Source organism: Thamnophis sirtalis, unplaced genomic scaffold (genome assembly GCF_051295495.1).
Source record: "Thamnophis sirtalis isolate CommonGarterSnake01/CBP01778 unplaced genomic scaffold, rThaSir2_p1.2 scaffold_16, whole genome shotgun sequence".
Taxonomy (NCBI): Eukaryota; Metazoa; Chordata; class Lepidosauria; order Squamata; family Natricidae; genus Thamnophis; species Thamnophis sirtalis.
The window spans coordinates 5,547,491-5,561,528 of NW_028261396.1; the positions used below are offsets into that span (position 1 = coordinate 5,547,491).

General features: G+C 39.9%; 1 protein-coding gene across 1 annotated transcript; it reads right to left on the bottom strand.

Annotated features, from left to right (window-relative positions):
* Positions 1–2,539: 2,539 nt before the first annotated feature.
* RPS7 (ribosomal protein S7) lies at positions 2,540–12,730 on the bottom strand. The gene is made up of 7 exons (XM_087702731.1): positions 12,614–12,730; positions 10,190–10,271; positions 9,728–9,799; positions 8,213–8,356; positions 7,897–7,961; positions 5,111–5,261; positions 2,540–2,661 (listed from the first exon to the last, which is right to left on the bottom strand). The coding sequence occupies exons 2-7, from the start codon at positions 10,262–10,264 to the stop codon at positions 2,584–2,586; spliced, it is 585 nt and encodes a 194-aa protein (XP_087558857.1). The 5' UTR covers positions 10,265–10,271; positions 12,614–12,730; the 3' UTR covers positions 2,540–2,583.
* Between the last annotated feature and the right edge of the window lie 1,308 nt (positions 12,731–14,038).

Genomic DNA, 14,038 nt, shown 5'->3' on the forward strand with positions numbered 1-14,038 from the left:
AAGGTCAAGTGAATACTATGCAAGACTCTTGGGTTCTACGCTGTTCCCAGCAGAGTAATTAAAACCTTAGGCAGAAAACAGACTTCCCACAATGCCATCAAGAATTTTGTCTGCATTTAAGACTATGCTACTATAATCACAGTTAACAGTTAATGATCCAGCAAAGTGGCCAAATTTTGCCCGTTTTATGTCTGTTGTTTCAAAACAATCATTTTAATGGGGGGGGGGGGAAAGTAGCCAGTGATGCTTTTTTATACGTGGCTCACACAGCTCCAGCAGTTTCCCATGAAGTCTAAAAACGTATCAGCTGACTTGAGCCCGCAGTTTCTTTTGGCAACGGTTCTGGGAACGAGGACAAGTTCACTTTGCAGTGTTATCTTTCCTTTCCCTTTTTAAACCTCCACATGCACAAATGTAGTTCTTTGATCACTCGGTGATGACAAAAAAAGAATCCAAAATAATCTGCAATTATGAGAATTCAAATGGTTCGTTTGGTTCACAATTCTTTCAAAGCTGAACAAAGCCGTCACAAGCATCAATTTTAATGTTCCTATCCACAATTGATATTTTATAGCAGTGTTTCTCAACCTTGGCAACTTGGAAGATGTCCGGACTTCAACTCCCAGAATTCCCCAGACAGCGAAGCTGGCTGTGAAATTCTGGGAGTTGAAGTCCGGACGTCTTCAAGTTGCCAAGGTTGAGAAACACTGCTTTATAGCAATTATTCTTTGCAATAAAGCCCTATAAATAAAACGTGTCGGCATTCATTAAAACACTGGAAGTTTGTTATACGAGGACTGCATATTCTGTGAACTTTGATAGTGAATGACAGGCACTGAAGCCTTTATTTACCTTTCAGTACCCCAGATTAACTTAGTCTAAAAAAATCTAATATTGATATGTGAGGATTTCTCGAAAACATTAAATATAAATCCAGAAACAAGCATGATCTAAGAGGCAACTGAATTGTGCAGAAAGGATTGGTGGAGCCAAGTTTTAGTGTCTAATCTTTTGAACCTGAATTCAGCTTGCTTGATATTTCAAAACTACGAGTCTCCTATTTAAATAAGATAACATCTCACTACATATTCTCCAAAAAGCTCTTTGAAAATTAGGTGAATAGGTTTACCACACACAGTGATTTCTTCCCCATCTCTGGGAGTTTTGAAATGCATCATCTATTATTGGTGATGATGCAGTGAATCCTGTTGTGTGCAGATTAGACGTGGGTGACATCTTAACTCTGTTCAACTCTGTGTGTTGTTTAAAGAAATAGAACGATGACATTTTCACTAACATCGCTGTAAGTTGATGGAATGCATATATTACGGGATGCTTAGTTTCCACTAAGTGCAGGATATATAACAAAACCTATAACTCAACTTTTAGGTATTTTCAAACAAAAAGTTTGAGAAATCTTTTTTTTTTTTTTGCATACCTTAAATAAGGGGTCTCTAATTCCCAGGCTGTGACTTAGGCTGTGCAAGCAATAGGCAAGCACACACCTCCATTTGTGAGTGGCGGGCACACACAAGCACTATTTGTGCAAATTGAGTTGTGTGCCACTGCTCACACGGAACCATCCTCTCCCCCCTGCCTATCTGCCAAGCTGGAAAGGTTGGGGATTGCCACCCTAAATGCTTTACATTACAGCCCCACAGGTATCCACTCAGAAGTCCCAAACTCCACAGGCAAACGAGGATAGGATTGAGGTTTTACACTTGTCAGGAAAATCAATTCAAAAACTGTTTAATGACACCCTGCTTGGGTTCAATCACTCTTTCACAGCTCCAAGAATGTCTGCATAGGATTAATTTGTGAAAACGTACCTGATCTATAACCCAAAGATTATTGAAGCATTAATTGTATCATTAGTCCAAGTTGCTTTAGTATTTTTCTAATGCAGCACATTAAAAACATTTGGCATAGCCAAGTAATTTAGAAATATGTTTAGGCGACATTTTTTGGTGGCAAACCAAGAGATGATGCATTCCTTAGGTTTTACACTAAACCGAACCGTTCAGCTCCTTTCATTACAAATCCTGGAATATTAATTTTCAGGATGGAGTATTTAGATGTATGCTGTAATCAGTATAATTTAACCCTCTTACCTCCACTTTTAGGATACTTAAAATGAAAAGATGGGTTTCTGATGTTTTACGGTAAGTATCATAAAGGTTCATTGGCTCTTGTCACTCAGTAGGACATATCAAACCCAGAATTATATTATTCAATAGGCACCACAATATGATGGCACAGTAGAATTAATTGTAATGACTTTCAATTCTGTACTTTGACTAGCTATTAATTTGTTACCTATGGCAGTGTTTCTCAACCTTGGCGACTTTCAGTCCTGTGGACTTCAACTCCCAGAATTCCCCCAGCCAGCTCTGCTGGCTGGGGGATTCTGGGAGTTGAAGTCCACAGGACTGAAAGTCGCCAAGGTTGAGAAACACTGACCTATGGCATCTTTTCATCAACAACCAAATGTACAGAAAATTTAGTTTCATACTTAAAAAAGCATGACCATTAAAAAAAATATGAAGAATTAACTTTTATTAATCCACATATAGTTTTTGCACTTTACAGCTGAAATTCTGGAAACTCAAACACAACATCTTTGCCGGTCAGCTTCTTGTATACACCAGAAAATGTTTCAACCTGCAAACAGAATAACAAAACGTGAGCAAAAAGGAGAAGCATAAAATATTAGTGTTACTTGAAAGTAAAGAAAGAAAACTAGAAAAAAGGATACGTCAATTCTGAAATTAAAAAACTATATATGTTATTACCATATACATTTTTAAAAAGCTGATGGCCGCACTCCATAATACTCTAAGATTAATTTATACATCACTGAACATTTAAAGGAACAACACATTTGACACAAGACAAACGTTAATTTATACATCACTGAACATTTAAAGGAACAACACATTTGACACAAGACAAAGGTTAAGCCATGGGAGGTGGCAGCACAGAATCAATATTGATTATAGGAATCACATAAGTCAAATCTGGCTGGTACTTAAAATGATAAACCACCAGAAAGCCTCAGGGATGTCAGCTACACCATGAAATGAAATAGCTAATAAATACAAAGCAGAAACAACAACATCTGCAATTTGCCAAGAAAATAAAATGTGTCCAGATATTCACTAAGAATCAAGCTTGAAGTTGTCTCTGCCTCCAATATTTTTATATTAGATTTAATATTTTCAAATAAAGAAGCATTGAGACTTGACAATTCAACTGATAACCAAAAATATTTGATTTATTGTATCTCAAAAGTATTAATAACAATGTATTATACAAAGTCAGAATTTGAAGCCGGACAAAGCAGAATTTCCCTTCGTTTCCCCCATCAATTCAAGTTTCATCCTACAATTAACTGTTGTAGAGTTTATATGATCCAAATGGGGGAGTGTGTATTATGACTATCCATTAAAAGAGATTACTCACAGACCTCATTACACAAATAGGACAGATTATAGATGATCTTTATTATTTTTGGTAGTTACATTCTAAAAAGTCACTGAACAATATATTAGCAAACACTGAAATCTCAGCTAGAAATGTGTGTTTGCCCCAAGTATTACATTTTGCAGCTACAGATGAATTTTGCAAGTAGGCAAATTCACAAATATGAAATCCATGAATACAAATTGACTGTAATTTAGATAGGGTCATTACACAAGTAGCATTAATTAAACATAAATTTATATGTCACCATTACACTAATTATATTAATCTAAGTTCCAATATGAAAAATCTCAAAAGGAAGCAGCCTGAATTAGGTTACCAAAACGAGGGATAGATAGAAATCTCCTGCCCAAAAGAGAACAATAAAGCACAAGAAATGCAAAAACTATTATAAACGAATCTGTACTCAACTCCTGTTATTAACGTCTTAGTTTTTATGCAAAACATTGTTATCAGACTGTTCCTGCATAAATGTTTTCCACGTTTAGTTTGGTTTTTGGCCTAACCCAATGCGTTGCAATCTGCCTGACATGAAGTCCACTAAAATGAGATACAATAATTTTTGGGAGTAATTCAGGAAGACGATTCTGGAACACTCTAGAATTTTTTTTCTTCCAAATTTTATTATTCCGGGAAGGGGGGGGGGTTTCAATATCTAAAAAGTGTAAACCAAAAGCATTTTGAGATATTCTGGACATATTTGAGATGAAATTTGGGACATACTTGAATGTGTAACTGTCATTTAATGACAATTTCAAAGTTACGATGGCTTTGAAAAAAATGATTTGTAACCTGTAATTGTAACTGTAGCATTGCCTCCATACTCGTGAGATTGCAATTTCCAGCACTCGGCAACAGGGCTCCCATTTATGACTGGCTGTAACATTCATGTGATCACATTTTGCAACATGCCCATTTTGGGAAGCTGGATTTGCTTAATGACTGAATTCAATTAAGGTCAACACAATTCGTTTAGCAATTGTCGTAACAATTTTGTAAAATCAGCTCCAACTTGGCATGTAACAGAAATTCCAGTCCCAATTGGTGTCATAAGCTGAAGACTAACGGAAGGCCTGTTTAAAGGCTAAGCTAATGGCATTGTTTGGAAGATGTCTGGCAGAAAATTAAAACATTTCAGAATTTTCCAGAAGGATCTGTTTCCATACCGTCACATTCCATATATCCCTGTAACCAGTGGTGGGATTCAGCCAGCTCACACCATTTTGGGAGAACCGGTTGCCAACTTTCTGAGCAGTTTGGTAAACTGGTTGTTGGAAGAAATCATTAGGGCAGAGAACCGGTTGTTAAATTATCTGAATCCCACCACTGCCTCTAACACAGGCCATAAGGCACCTCCATTCCTTATATAGCCTACAAAAATGATTTATGTTCCTCTTTTCAACCAAAAAGAAAACATTAAAAAAACTCCAACATTTGCCAACCTTGCAGGTACCATATTTTAGCAATTCCCAAAAAGCTCAACCACAGGCCCAATTTTAAATTAATCTGTCCTTTGATCATCCACCAAGTTTTGATTTTCAAACGTATCGGCTTCATCAAATGATCTGCTGCAGTCTGCTTTATGCGTTTATTGGCGTAAAAGCAAACTCCTCCAACTGTCTCTTACCTTGTGTTCAACGTTGTTCTGCTGCGCTTTGTCTAAATGGACCTTTATAAGCCGGCTGCCGTCCAGTTTTACACGGATTCTCTTGCCCACAATTTCACTGGGGAACACCAAGTCTTCAAGAATGGCATCGTGCACTGCAGTAAGCGTGCGGCTAAACAGAAGAGAAACGAAACATTTGCTACGGTGCCTTCAAATTTTACACAACTACTAAGGCAACAGTCCCCAAACCTTTCCATCTTGGTGGCCCGGCATTGGGGAGGGTGGTGGTGGTGGCATGAGTGCCAGGCTCATAGGCACTCAAATGGAGCTTTGTGCGTGAGCAGAGGTCCCTTGTGTGCGAAGTTTCACTTGCAATCAAGCGTGCTCTACTCGCAGAAGCAGAGGGTAGAGGGATCCATCACTCAGGCAAGGGAAGCTTCTCGCACACTTGCTCATCGCTCACACAGCCCAGTTTGAAACAGGCATGGCCTTTGGTTTGGGGACCCCTGTACATTTATTCAGTTTTAAATTACAACCGGTTATTTATGGGGAATGTTTTAAATCAGACATTCTGGTTCCAAAGCAACACTCCATTACCTAAACCAGAATTGACTCACTAGAATCATTGAGACTTGAAGTTTAGATTATAGAGCAGTGTTTCTCAACCTTGGCAACTTGAAGATGTCCGGACTTCAACTCCCAGAATTCCCCAGCCAGCATTCGCTGGCTGGGGAATTCTAGGAGTTGAAGTCCGGACATCTTCAAGTTGCCAAGGTTGAGAAACACTGACCTAAACAGTAAGATTAAATTCAATTTTTAAAGTAGCAATTAAATTTTAGTGAAACAATTGGCTATTCTTGCTCATTTACCACTGTAACAAGGGAAGTACTAAGCAGAGCGTGGAAGAAAATTATATTTTTATTTCAGCTAGTCTTTCTTGATGTCTGCGTTCAAAGAAATTCAATGAAATTACAAATGGGAGTCTCCAGGATCAGAATCCAAATGGTTAATTTAGAGTAAATAAATTTAGAGTAATAAACTACAACCCTCAGCTTAAATATTAGCTTAAAATGCATGAAGTCTCTTGGATCAAATATTTCCATTTGGAGGGACTAAAAGAAGCCTTAAGTATCATGTTGCTAAAACTGAGCTTTTGACTCAAGACTAAATATCTTATTAATAAACTTGGTTTATAAGCAATGCAATAAGCCATTAACCTCAGTTCAGACAAAAGATTATTATTGGAAAGAACCAGACGGAGAATACATATTTGCTCTGCTACTAAACAGAAGGCTCTGAAGAGCAAAATGAAATACATATCCTTGTTTGGTTAGACATAATGTTCAAGTCAGCCTTTTCAATACAATGTTCTTGGGGAAGTTTGCCATTTTCTGTAGTATTCGTACTGTGTTATCAATGTAAAAGGCAGAAATGGTACATATAAGCCAAAATAATAATAATTTCTCAGAACAGCCAATGAATTGAACTTGTTGCAGACAGATGTTCAATCTCCAGGTCTGTCTGTCCATCTAATGTATATAGCTGGCCACTTCAACAAATTTAAGCAATCAAGTAAATTACAGAATTTACTTGATTACTATTTTTATTGTCCCCAACCTCACGTCAATTAGGTTGAGAACAGTTGATTGCAGAAGCTCATCTACAGCTGGTCAGAATGGATGGTCAAAGAGGCATAACATCCTCTCCATTTCAGCATTACTCCAAATTATGTAAAAATCATACTGGCTAGGGAATTCTGGGACTTGAAGTCCACGCATATTTAAGCTGCTACGGTTGAGAAACACCGGCATAGAGTGCAAGAAAAGAATGTTTAAGTAACAGCAAACAGCGTTCCAAGTTGACTACAAAAACTTTTTGCTTTTTATATGATCAAATATTATCAAAGTACTAAATTCTGCAAGTTTTTAATGTTTCTCCACTGAGATCTACCGAGTTTTCAGATGGCTTCAGTCGTTTAAAAAATTATTCTGGGAACTTGCCAAATGTTGCTTGCCAGCCCAGTTTAAGGTATAATGTAAAAAACTAAATACACAACAAACTGCTTTTTGTTGTTCCTGCTTCAACCAAATATAACAGCAGCTTCCAATAGCAGTTTCCATTCCTTCAATGGACCAATAAAAATGGGTACATTTTCAAAATAATGTTATGCTTGGGTAGACACATTCATCTACCAGTATCCTCAACTTACAACTATAATGGGGTCTGGGATTTCCATTGTGTGTTGTGACTGTTGTAAGTCGAAGCATCCATATGACTTACCTAATTTTATGGCTTTTTTTTACAACAGTCACTAAGCAAATGCCACCATCGTTAAGCAAATCCATTGTCTGCAATGATCATTTTTTTTGTTGGAAACTGTAAATAAATGTCAGTTTCCAGCAAAAAAACCTCCCCATAAATCAGTCACATGACCATTGGATGCGGCAAATGGTTGTAAATGTGACGTAGTTGCCCAGGATCCAAAACTGCTAGGAAGTTGAGAAATACCTGTAATCCATTATTATTTGCTCCAAATTTTACCAGATTTCTATTGACTTAGGCAGATGCCTTTATCATTATTTGGTAATTTATTGCCCAATTATTATAGATTAGACCCAACATTTCCCTGAATGCAAACAATGTGCTATAATCTGTTACAGACCATTCATACTGAGACCAAATAAACTCATACTTTTGCCCTTTAAATGTCTCAAACTTCCAAGCATTGTTAACTTATAATCTGCATGGAAGGATTTGAACATAGTTGTATCAAAATATTTGTATTTCTTTTCAGAAGATAACAATACCTCCTGGGACGCTTCTGCTTGTTTTTTGTCCGACTTTTTCTTGTTGGCTTGGGTAAAATTCTCCTCTGTTAAAACAAGGGAACAGCATATCTATAAGTGTGTTTCTCATATAGACAGGCAATTTTTACAGCAAATTAGCTTTTGGGGAGCCTAAATCAGGCTCTCAGTACAATACAAGGCACAAGTAACTGGGAAGTAAGACCCAGCACTGAATAATCGTATACTGTAGACTACAAATTTCATAAGTAAACTGATCATCTTCACAAACTTCACTTTGTGAAATCCAAAGGTTCAAATATTTATGACAAACACTTACCTGGGCAATGAAAACCACATGTTTTCCACTGAATTTTTTCTCCAGCTCACGAACTAGCCGGACCTGAATCTTCTGAAACGATTTCAGCTGGGGAACTGGTACGAAAATGATGATTGCTTTTCTACCACCACCCACTTCAATCTCCTGAGTAAAAAACAGAACTGGGGATGAACACGATTTACATTTTGAAAGTACGAAACTAGCAATTTTATTTCCATAAACACGAACGATCCAAAGGTATCTTAATTTGGACACAGGCAAATGGGAAATCTGGCAGTCCATTTCTTCTTGCACACGAAGTTCAGAGAAATTCCCATGGAAAGATCTAGACACATCACTGATCAAATCCAACATAATGAAAATAATCATTTTACATCTTGGTTTTGTAGCAAGGAAATTGCATTTATCAATACCTACTTAACTCCCTTTTTATGAACCTGTAATCCCTTAATTCAGAATAGATGGATGGAGCGGAGTGTTTACTGGCTCAATGCACTTCCTGACAACACAAGGAGTTCACACACACACACAGTATCTACTGCTACCTAAAATTGTATCAATACCTACCCTAGTATAAAATATCTAGTTTTTGAAAGCATTTAAATTGATACACGCACCTGAAATATGCAAAAATTACACAACAAGAAAACAAGCTGATTCAGCTAAGGCAGTGGTTCTCAACCTTCCCAATGCCGTGACCCTTTAATACAGTTCCTCATGTTGTGGTGACCCCCAACCATAAAATTGGTGTCTTGGTTCCTAAGACCATTGAACATATGTGTTTTCCGATGGTCTTAGGCGACCCCTGTCCCAAAGGGGTCCCGACCCACAGGTTGAGAACCACTGAGCTAAGATTTCTGATTTTCACACGACTTTTTTTTAAAATACAAAACCCTATATTCCATTAGGCTCACTCATGTGAGAATGACTTCACAGAATGCCTATACAGGTAGTCCTCGATTTACAACAATTCATTTGCTGACTGTTCAAAGTTATAACAGCGCTGAAAAAAGTGACTTATGACCATTTTTTCACACATGATCTTTGCAGCATTTCCATGGTTACATGGATTTACATTTGAATGCTTGACAACTGACTCACATTCATGATGGCTGCAGAGTCCCGGGATCATGTGATCCACCTTTTGCATCCTTCTGACAAGCAAAGTCGATGGGAAAGCCAGATTCACTTAACACTGTTATTAATTTAATAGTTAGTGATTCACTTCACAAATGTGACAAGAAAATGGAGTAAAACTCACTTAGCAACATAAAGTTTAGGCTCAAATGTGGTCGTAATTTGAGGACTACCTGCACTGGAGTTTATTCAAGGCTACAGCAATTTCCAGGTTTCAATGATAAAAGTAAATCAACGGTATGGATGGAGGAACTATAAAATCAAACATTAGGCATTATATTTGGATATACTAGATTACTGTTGTCCTGTATCCTACTCAACCATCTTTGTGGTCCAGGCATACAAAACATAGAATCCCAACCAAAGTTTACATATTACCTTTGCTGCTGTAATATTCAGTTCTCTCAGCTGGGCCTTTAAGTCAGAATTCATCTCCAACTCCAAGAGGGCCTTAAGAGAATATTATTATTAGATTTATAACTTGCCTTTCTGCTTTGGATACTTTACTTTTCATTAATACTTAGATGAACTACACATTCACCTGAAATGTCTAGAAGCTATTAGCTCAGGTTCCTCTAAAATACACTGAAATAGAAAAGGCAACTTCCATTTCTATTAAAGATAGTTCAACCACACAAATGTTACTAAATTGTACAACTGCTTGTTCATTTAGGCTACACAAATCATAAAATAATTACTACAAATCCTTAATATTATTTTTGGAGTTTGGAGTTTATTTATTTATTTAACTCCAAATAAATATTAACTAGCTCATTAGTCATGTTTTAGAACTGCATTAATTTCTTTCAGCCTAGAATTTTCAACAAAAAGGCCACATACCTGGGAGATGCCAGATTCAAATTCATCTGGCTTTTCGCCATTGGGCTTCACAATCTTTGCGCTCGAACTGAACATGGCCTTTCTACAATCAAAAACAAAACAAAACACCCTAAGCACATAATAAAAAATGTCCCTTCCGAAAGTTAAGGAAAAGCAAATTGTAATCTACAATATCAATGAATATAGAAGTACTATACAAAGCAGAGATGTGGTTAAGGCAATGTTTCTCAACCTTGGCCACTTGAAGATGTCCGGACTTCAACTCCCAGAATTCCCCAGCCAGCGAATGCGAATGCTGGCTGGGGAATTCTGGGAGTTGAAGTCCGGACATCTTCAAGTGGCCAAGGTTGAGAAACACTGGGTTAAGGACATAGGATCTAGTAAAAGAAAATCTAAGTTCACCCATCTGCTTGATAATAATTTCTGAAGTGCGGTTTCCATACAAGTAAAAGCTTGCAAGGGTAGCCTACCTCATCATAAAGATATTGTACATGGTCAATACAAGTTGCAAAGTACATGATGCCCTTATTGACACATAGCCCTTCGCACACACACGTTTAAATCCCAGTGCTGAACAGCTTCTCAGAGAAGTGACTGTGAAACATTCCACACCAACCAGGTGCTCCAATAACATCCTTTCCAAAACACCCTCTCAAAATCAGACTGTATAATGGTACCCTGGTCAAGACAGGCAAAAAGAAAAAAAGTTTTGATTCTAGATGCTTCTTAAAAAGGCATGTGGACTTTGGTTTTTTCCTGAAGACGTTTTGCTTCTCATCCGAGAAGCTTCAGTTCAGAACTGAAGCAGATCCTTGGATGAGAAGCAAAACGTCAAGGGAAAAAAACAAAGTCCATTTGCCCTTAGAAAAAACACCTTTGGAAGAACCAAGACCTGGACAACAGAGAACTTCTATAGACAAACTCTGTGATATTTCACAAATACTACAGAAGCTTTCTAAAGAATGGAACAGAATCTGCCATGGGGGGGGGGGGATCTGAACTTGGCACAGTGGTTAGGGGTGCAGCACTGCAGGCTACTTCAGCTGACGGTTATCTGCAGCTCAGTGGTTCTAATCTCCCCAGCTCAAGGTTGACTCAGCCTTCCATCCTTCCGAGGTGGGTGAAATGAGGACCCAGACTGTGGGGGCGATATGCTGACTCTGTAAACCGCTTAGAGAGGGCTGAGAGCCCTATGAAGCGGTATATAAGTCTAACTGCTATTGCTATCTATCTATCTATCTATCTATCAATCTATCTATCTATCATCTATCTATCTATCTCTATATTTCTATCCATCTGTCTGTCTGCCTATCTATCTCCATATCTCCTATCTATCTATCCATCCATCCATCCATCCATCCATCCATCCATCCATCCAAGAGTTGACTTAGCCTTCCATCCTTCCGAGGTGGGTGAAATGAGGACCCAGAATGTGGGGGCGATATGCTGACTCTGTAAACCGCTTAGAGAGGGCTGAAAGCCCTATGAAGCGGTATATAAGTCTAACTGCTATTGATATTTCTATCCATCTGTCTGTCTGCCTATCTATCTATCCATATCTCCTATCCATCCATCCATCCATCCATCCATATATATATATAAGGGTTGACTCAGCCTTCCATCCTTCCGAGGTGGGTGAAATGAGGACCCAGACTGTGGGGGGGGGGATATGCTGACTCTGTAAACCACTTAGAGAGGGCTGAAAGCCCTATGAAGCGGTAGATAAGCCTAACTGCTATTGCTATATTGCTACTTCCAACAGTGACCAGGTTGCTATTCAGTATATGGGAAATGCAAGCTGGGAAAGAAAAAACGACAATTAACCTCGTGTTAAACCCAAAAGGCCTTTTAAGCGAAGTTGGCTGATTTGCATCAGCATCGCACCACGGACGCCAAAGTCAGTCCATGCACCATGTGGCATCCAGGAGAGCAAAACGAGTCATTGACTATTGAATAAACATCGTTGGGGAAAGCACAGCCGATTTTGCTGAGAGTTACGAGGGCAGAGGGCAGTCCTGCCTCCCGGATAACGTTGCTGGGCTCCCCACGGAGGCTGAGTTAACAAGCCCACGGGTGTTAAAACGAACGCAGGGACCTGGAAGCCTGGGGGAATTTGAGCTCTACCGAGGCCAAAGTAGCAGCCTGGCCTTCACTGTCATTGAGCAAAATAAAGGATGCGAAATCGGGCATTTTGTGCTCCTTCCTCCTCCTCCCGGGCGCCCCCCTCCCCCATAGCGTCCCCTCCCCAACGGCTCCGTCCCTGCTGCCAGCAGCCATCGGCAGCCAAGAGAGGGCGAATCGGACGCATCCCCAGACGCTCGGCCTAGAAATGCAGGTTTCCGCCGACCGGGCGCCACATCGCCGGACCCTCCGAGGGAAAACTGCCCCATCACCTCCCGCCAGGCCCCGGTCGCTCATACCCACCACTTTCAGCGCCGGCCTAGAAAAAGGAAGAGCTCTCGCGAGAACTCCGCTCATTCCCCCCCCCGGCGTGAGAACGCTTGGCTCCGCCCTCTTTCTCTCCGAAAGGGCCAATGGGAACGCGCGGAAGGGCTCCGCCTTCGTGAAGTTTGCTCATCCCCGGCGTGAGACTGCTTGGCTCCGCCCTCTTTTCCTCTCCGAAAGGGCCAATGGGAAAGGCTGGGACGCGGAAGGGCTCCGCCTTCTTGAAGTTTGCTCATCCCCGGCGTGAGAACGCTTGGCTCCGCCCTCTTTTCCTCTCCGAAAGGGCCAATGGGAAGAGCCCGAAACGCGGAAGGGCTCCGCCTTCGTGAAGTTTTGCTAAGCGGGAGTCAATTCCGGGCAGAAGCTCTGGGAGCTTCCTCGGGGAAAGTCCGGATGCGACCGCTTTAAAAATAAATAAAATAAAGGAGGGAAGGGAGGATCGGTTTAAAGGTGGTTGTCATGCACGCAACCACATAGGCGTTCCTTTTTCAAATATTATATGGCAGCCGTGCCTTTATTAGAGAATGGGATGGAATCCATTAAATCAGTGTTTCTCAACCTTGGCGACTTTAAGTCCTGTGGACTTCAACTCCCAGAATCCCCCAGCCAGCAGAGCTGGCTGGGGGATTCTGGGAGTTGAAGTCCACAGGACTTAAAGTCGCCAAGGTTGGGAAACACTGCATTAAATGCTTTGTATGAGAGTTTGTGTATTATTTTACTATTTTCTTCTTTTTATTTTTATATGGTTTTTATATCTCTCTGAGTCGCAATATAAATTTTCTAAAATAAACAAATTAGCCTCTTTAAAGGCACAACGTATCACGCAAACTTGAATTATTCATTTATGTTCTTTATTAGGGCAGGATAAAAAGAGAAATTGGAGGAGGGGGAAATTGGAGTATTTGTTTGGAAAGAATAGAATGAGAAAAGTCTTTTCCCTTCCTTGGAGCCTGGCAATGATCTGGATTACTGCCTGGAGTCCTTTTGACAAGATTTTCAGAAGTGGTTTCTCCTCGCTTTCTTCCTAAGATTGGGGTGGGGGGGGGGAACAGTGACTGGGCTAAAGTCACCCGGTTGGCTTCATGCCTCAGGCAGAACTTGAACTCACTATCTCTCCAGTTTCTAGGAGCCTTAATCTGCACAAGTAGAACAGAATAACAGAGTTGGAAGGGACCTTGGAGGTCTTCTAGTCCAACCCCCTGCTCAGGCAGGAAGCCCTATAACCACTTCAAACAAATGGTTATCCAACATCCCTTGAAAACGTCCAGTGTTGGAGCATTGCTGAGGCAAGCTCTTCCACTGATTAATTGTTCTAACTATCAGGAAATTTCTCCTTAGTTTTAAGTTGCTTCTCTCCTTGATTAGTTTCCACCTATTGCTTCTGGTTCTATCCTCGGGTGCCTT

Bases quoted from the DNA above. Each gene is read 5' to 3' on its own strand.
- RPS7 (XM_087702731.1), bottom strand. From the start codon at position 10,264: ATGTTCAGTTCGAGCGCAAAGATTGTGAAGCCCAATGGCGAAAAGCCA. The intron at 5,262-7,896 runs GTATTGTTATCT...TCTTCTGTTTAG, and splicing joins AAGCAGAAGCGTCCCAGGAG to CCGCACGCTTACTGCAGTGC. The intron at 2,662-5,110 runs GTAAGAGACAGT...TTCTGTTTGCAG, and splicing joins AGAACAACGTTGAACACAAG to GTTGAAACATTTTCTGGTGT.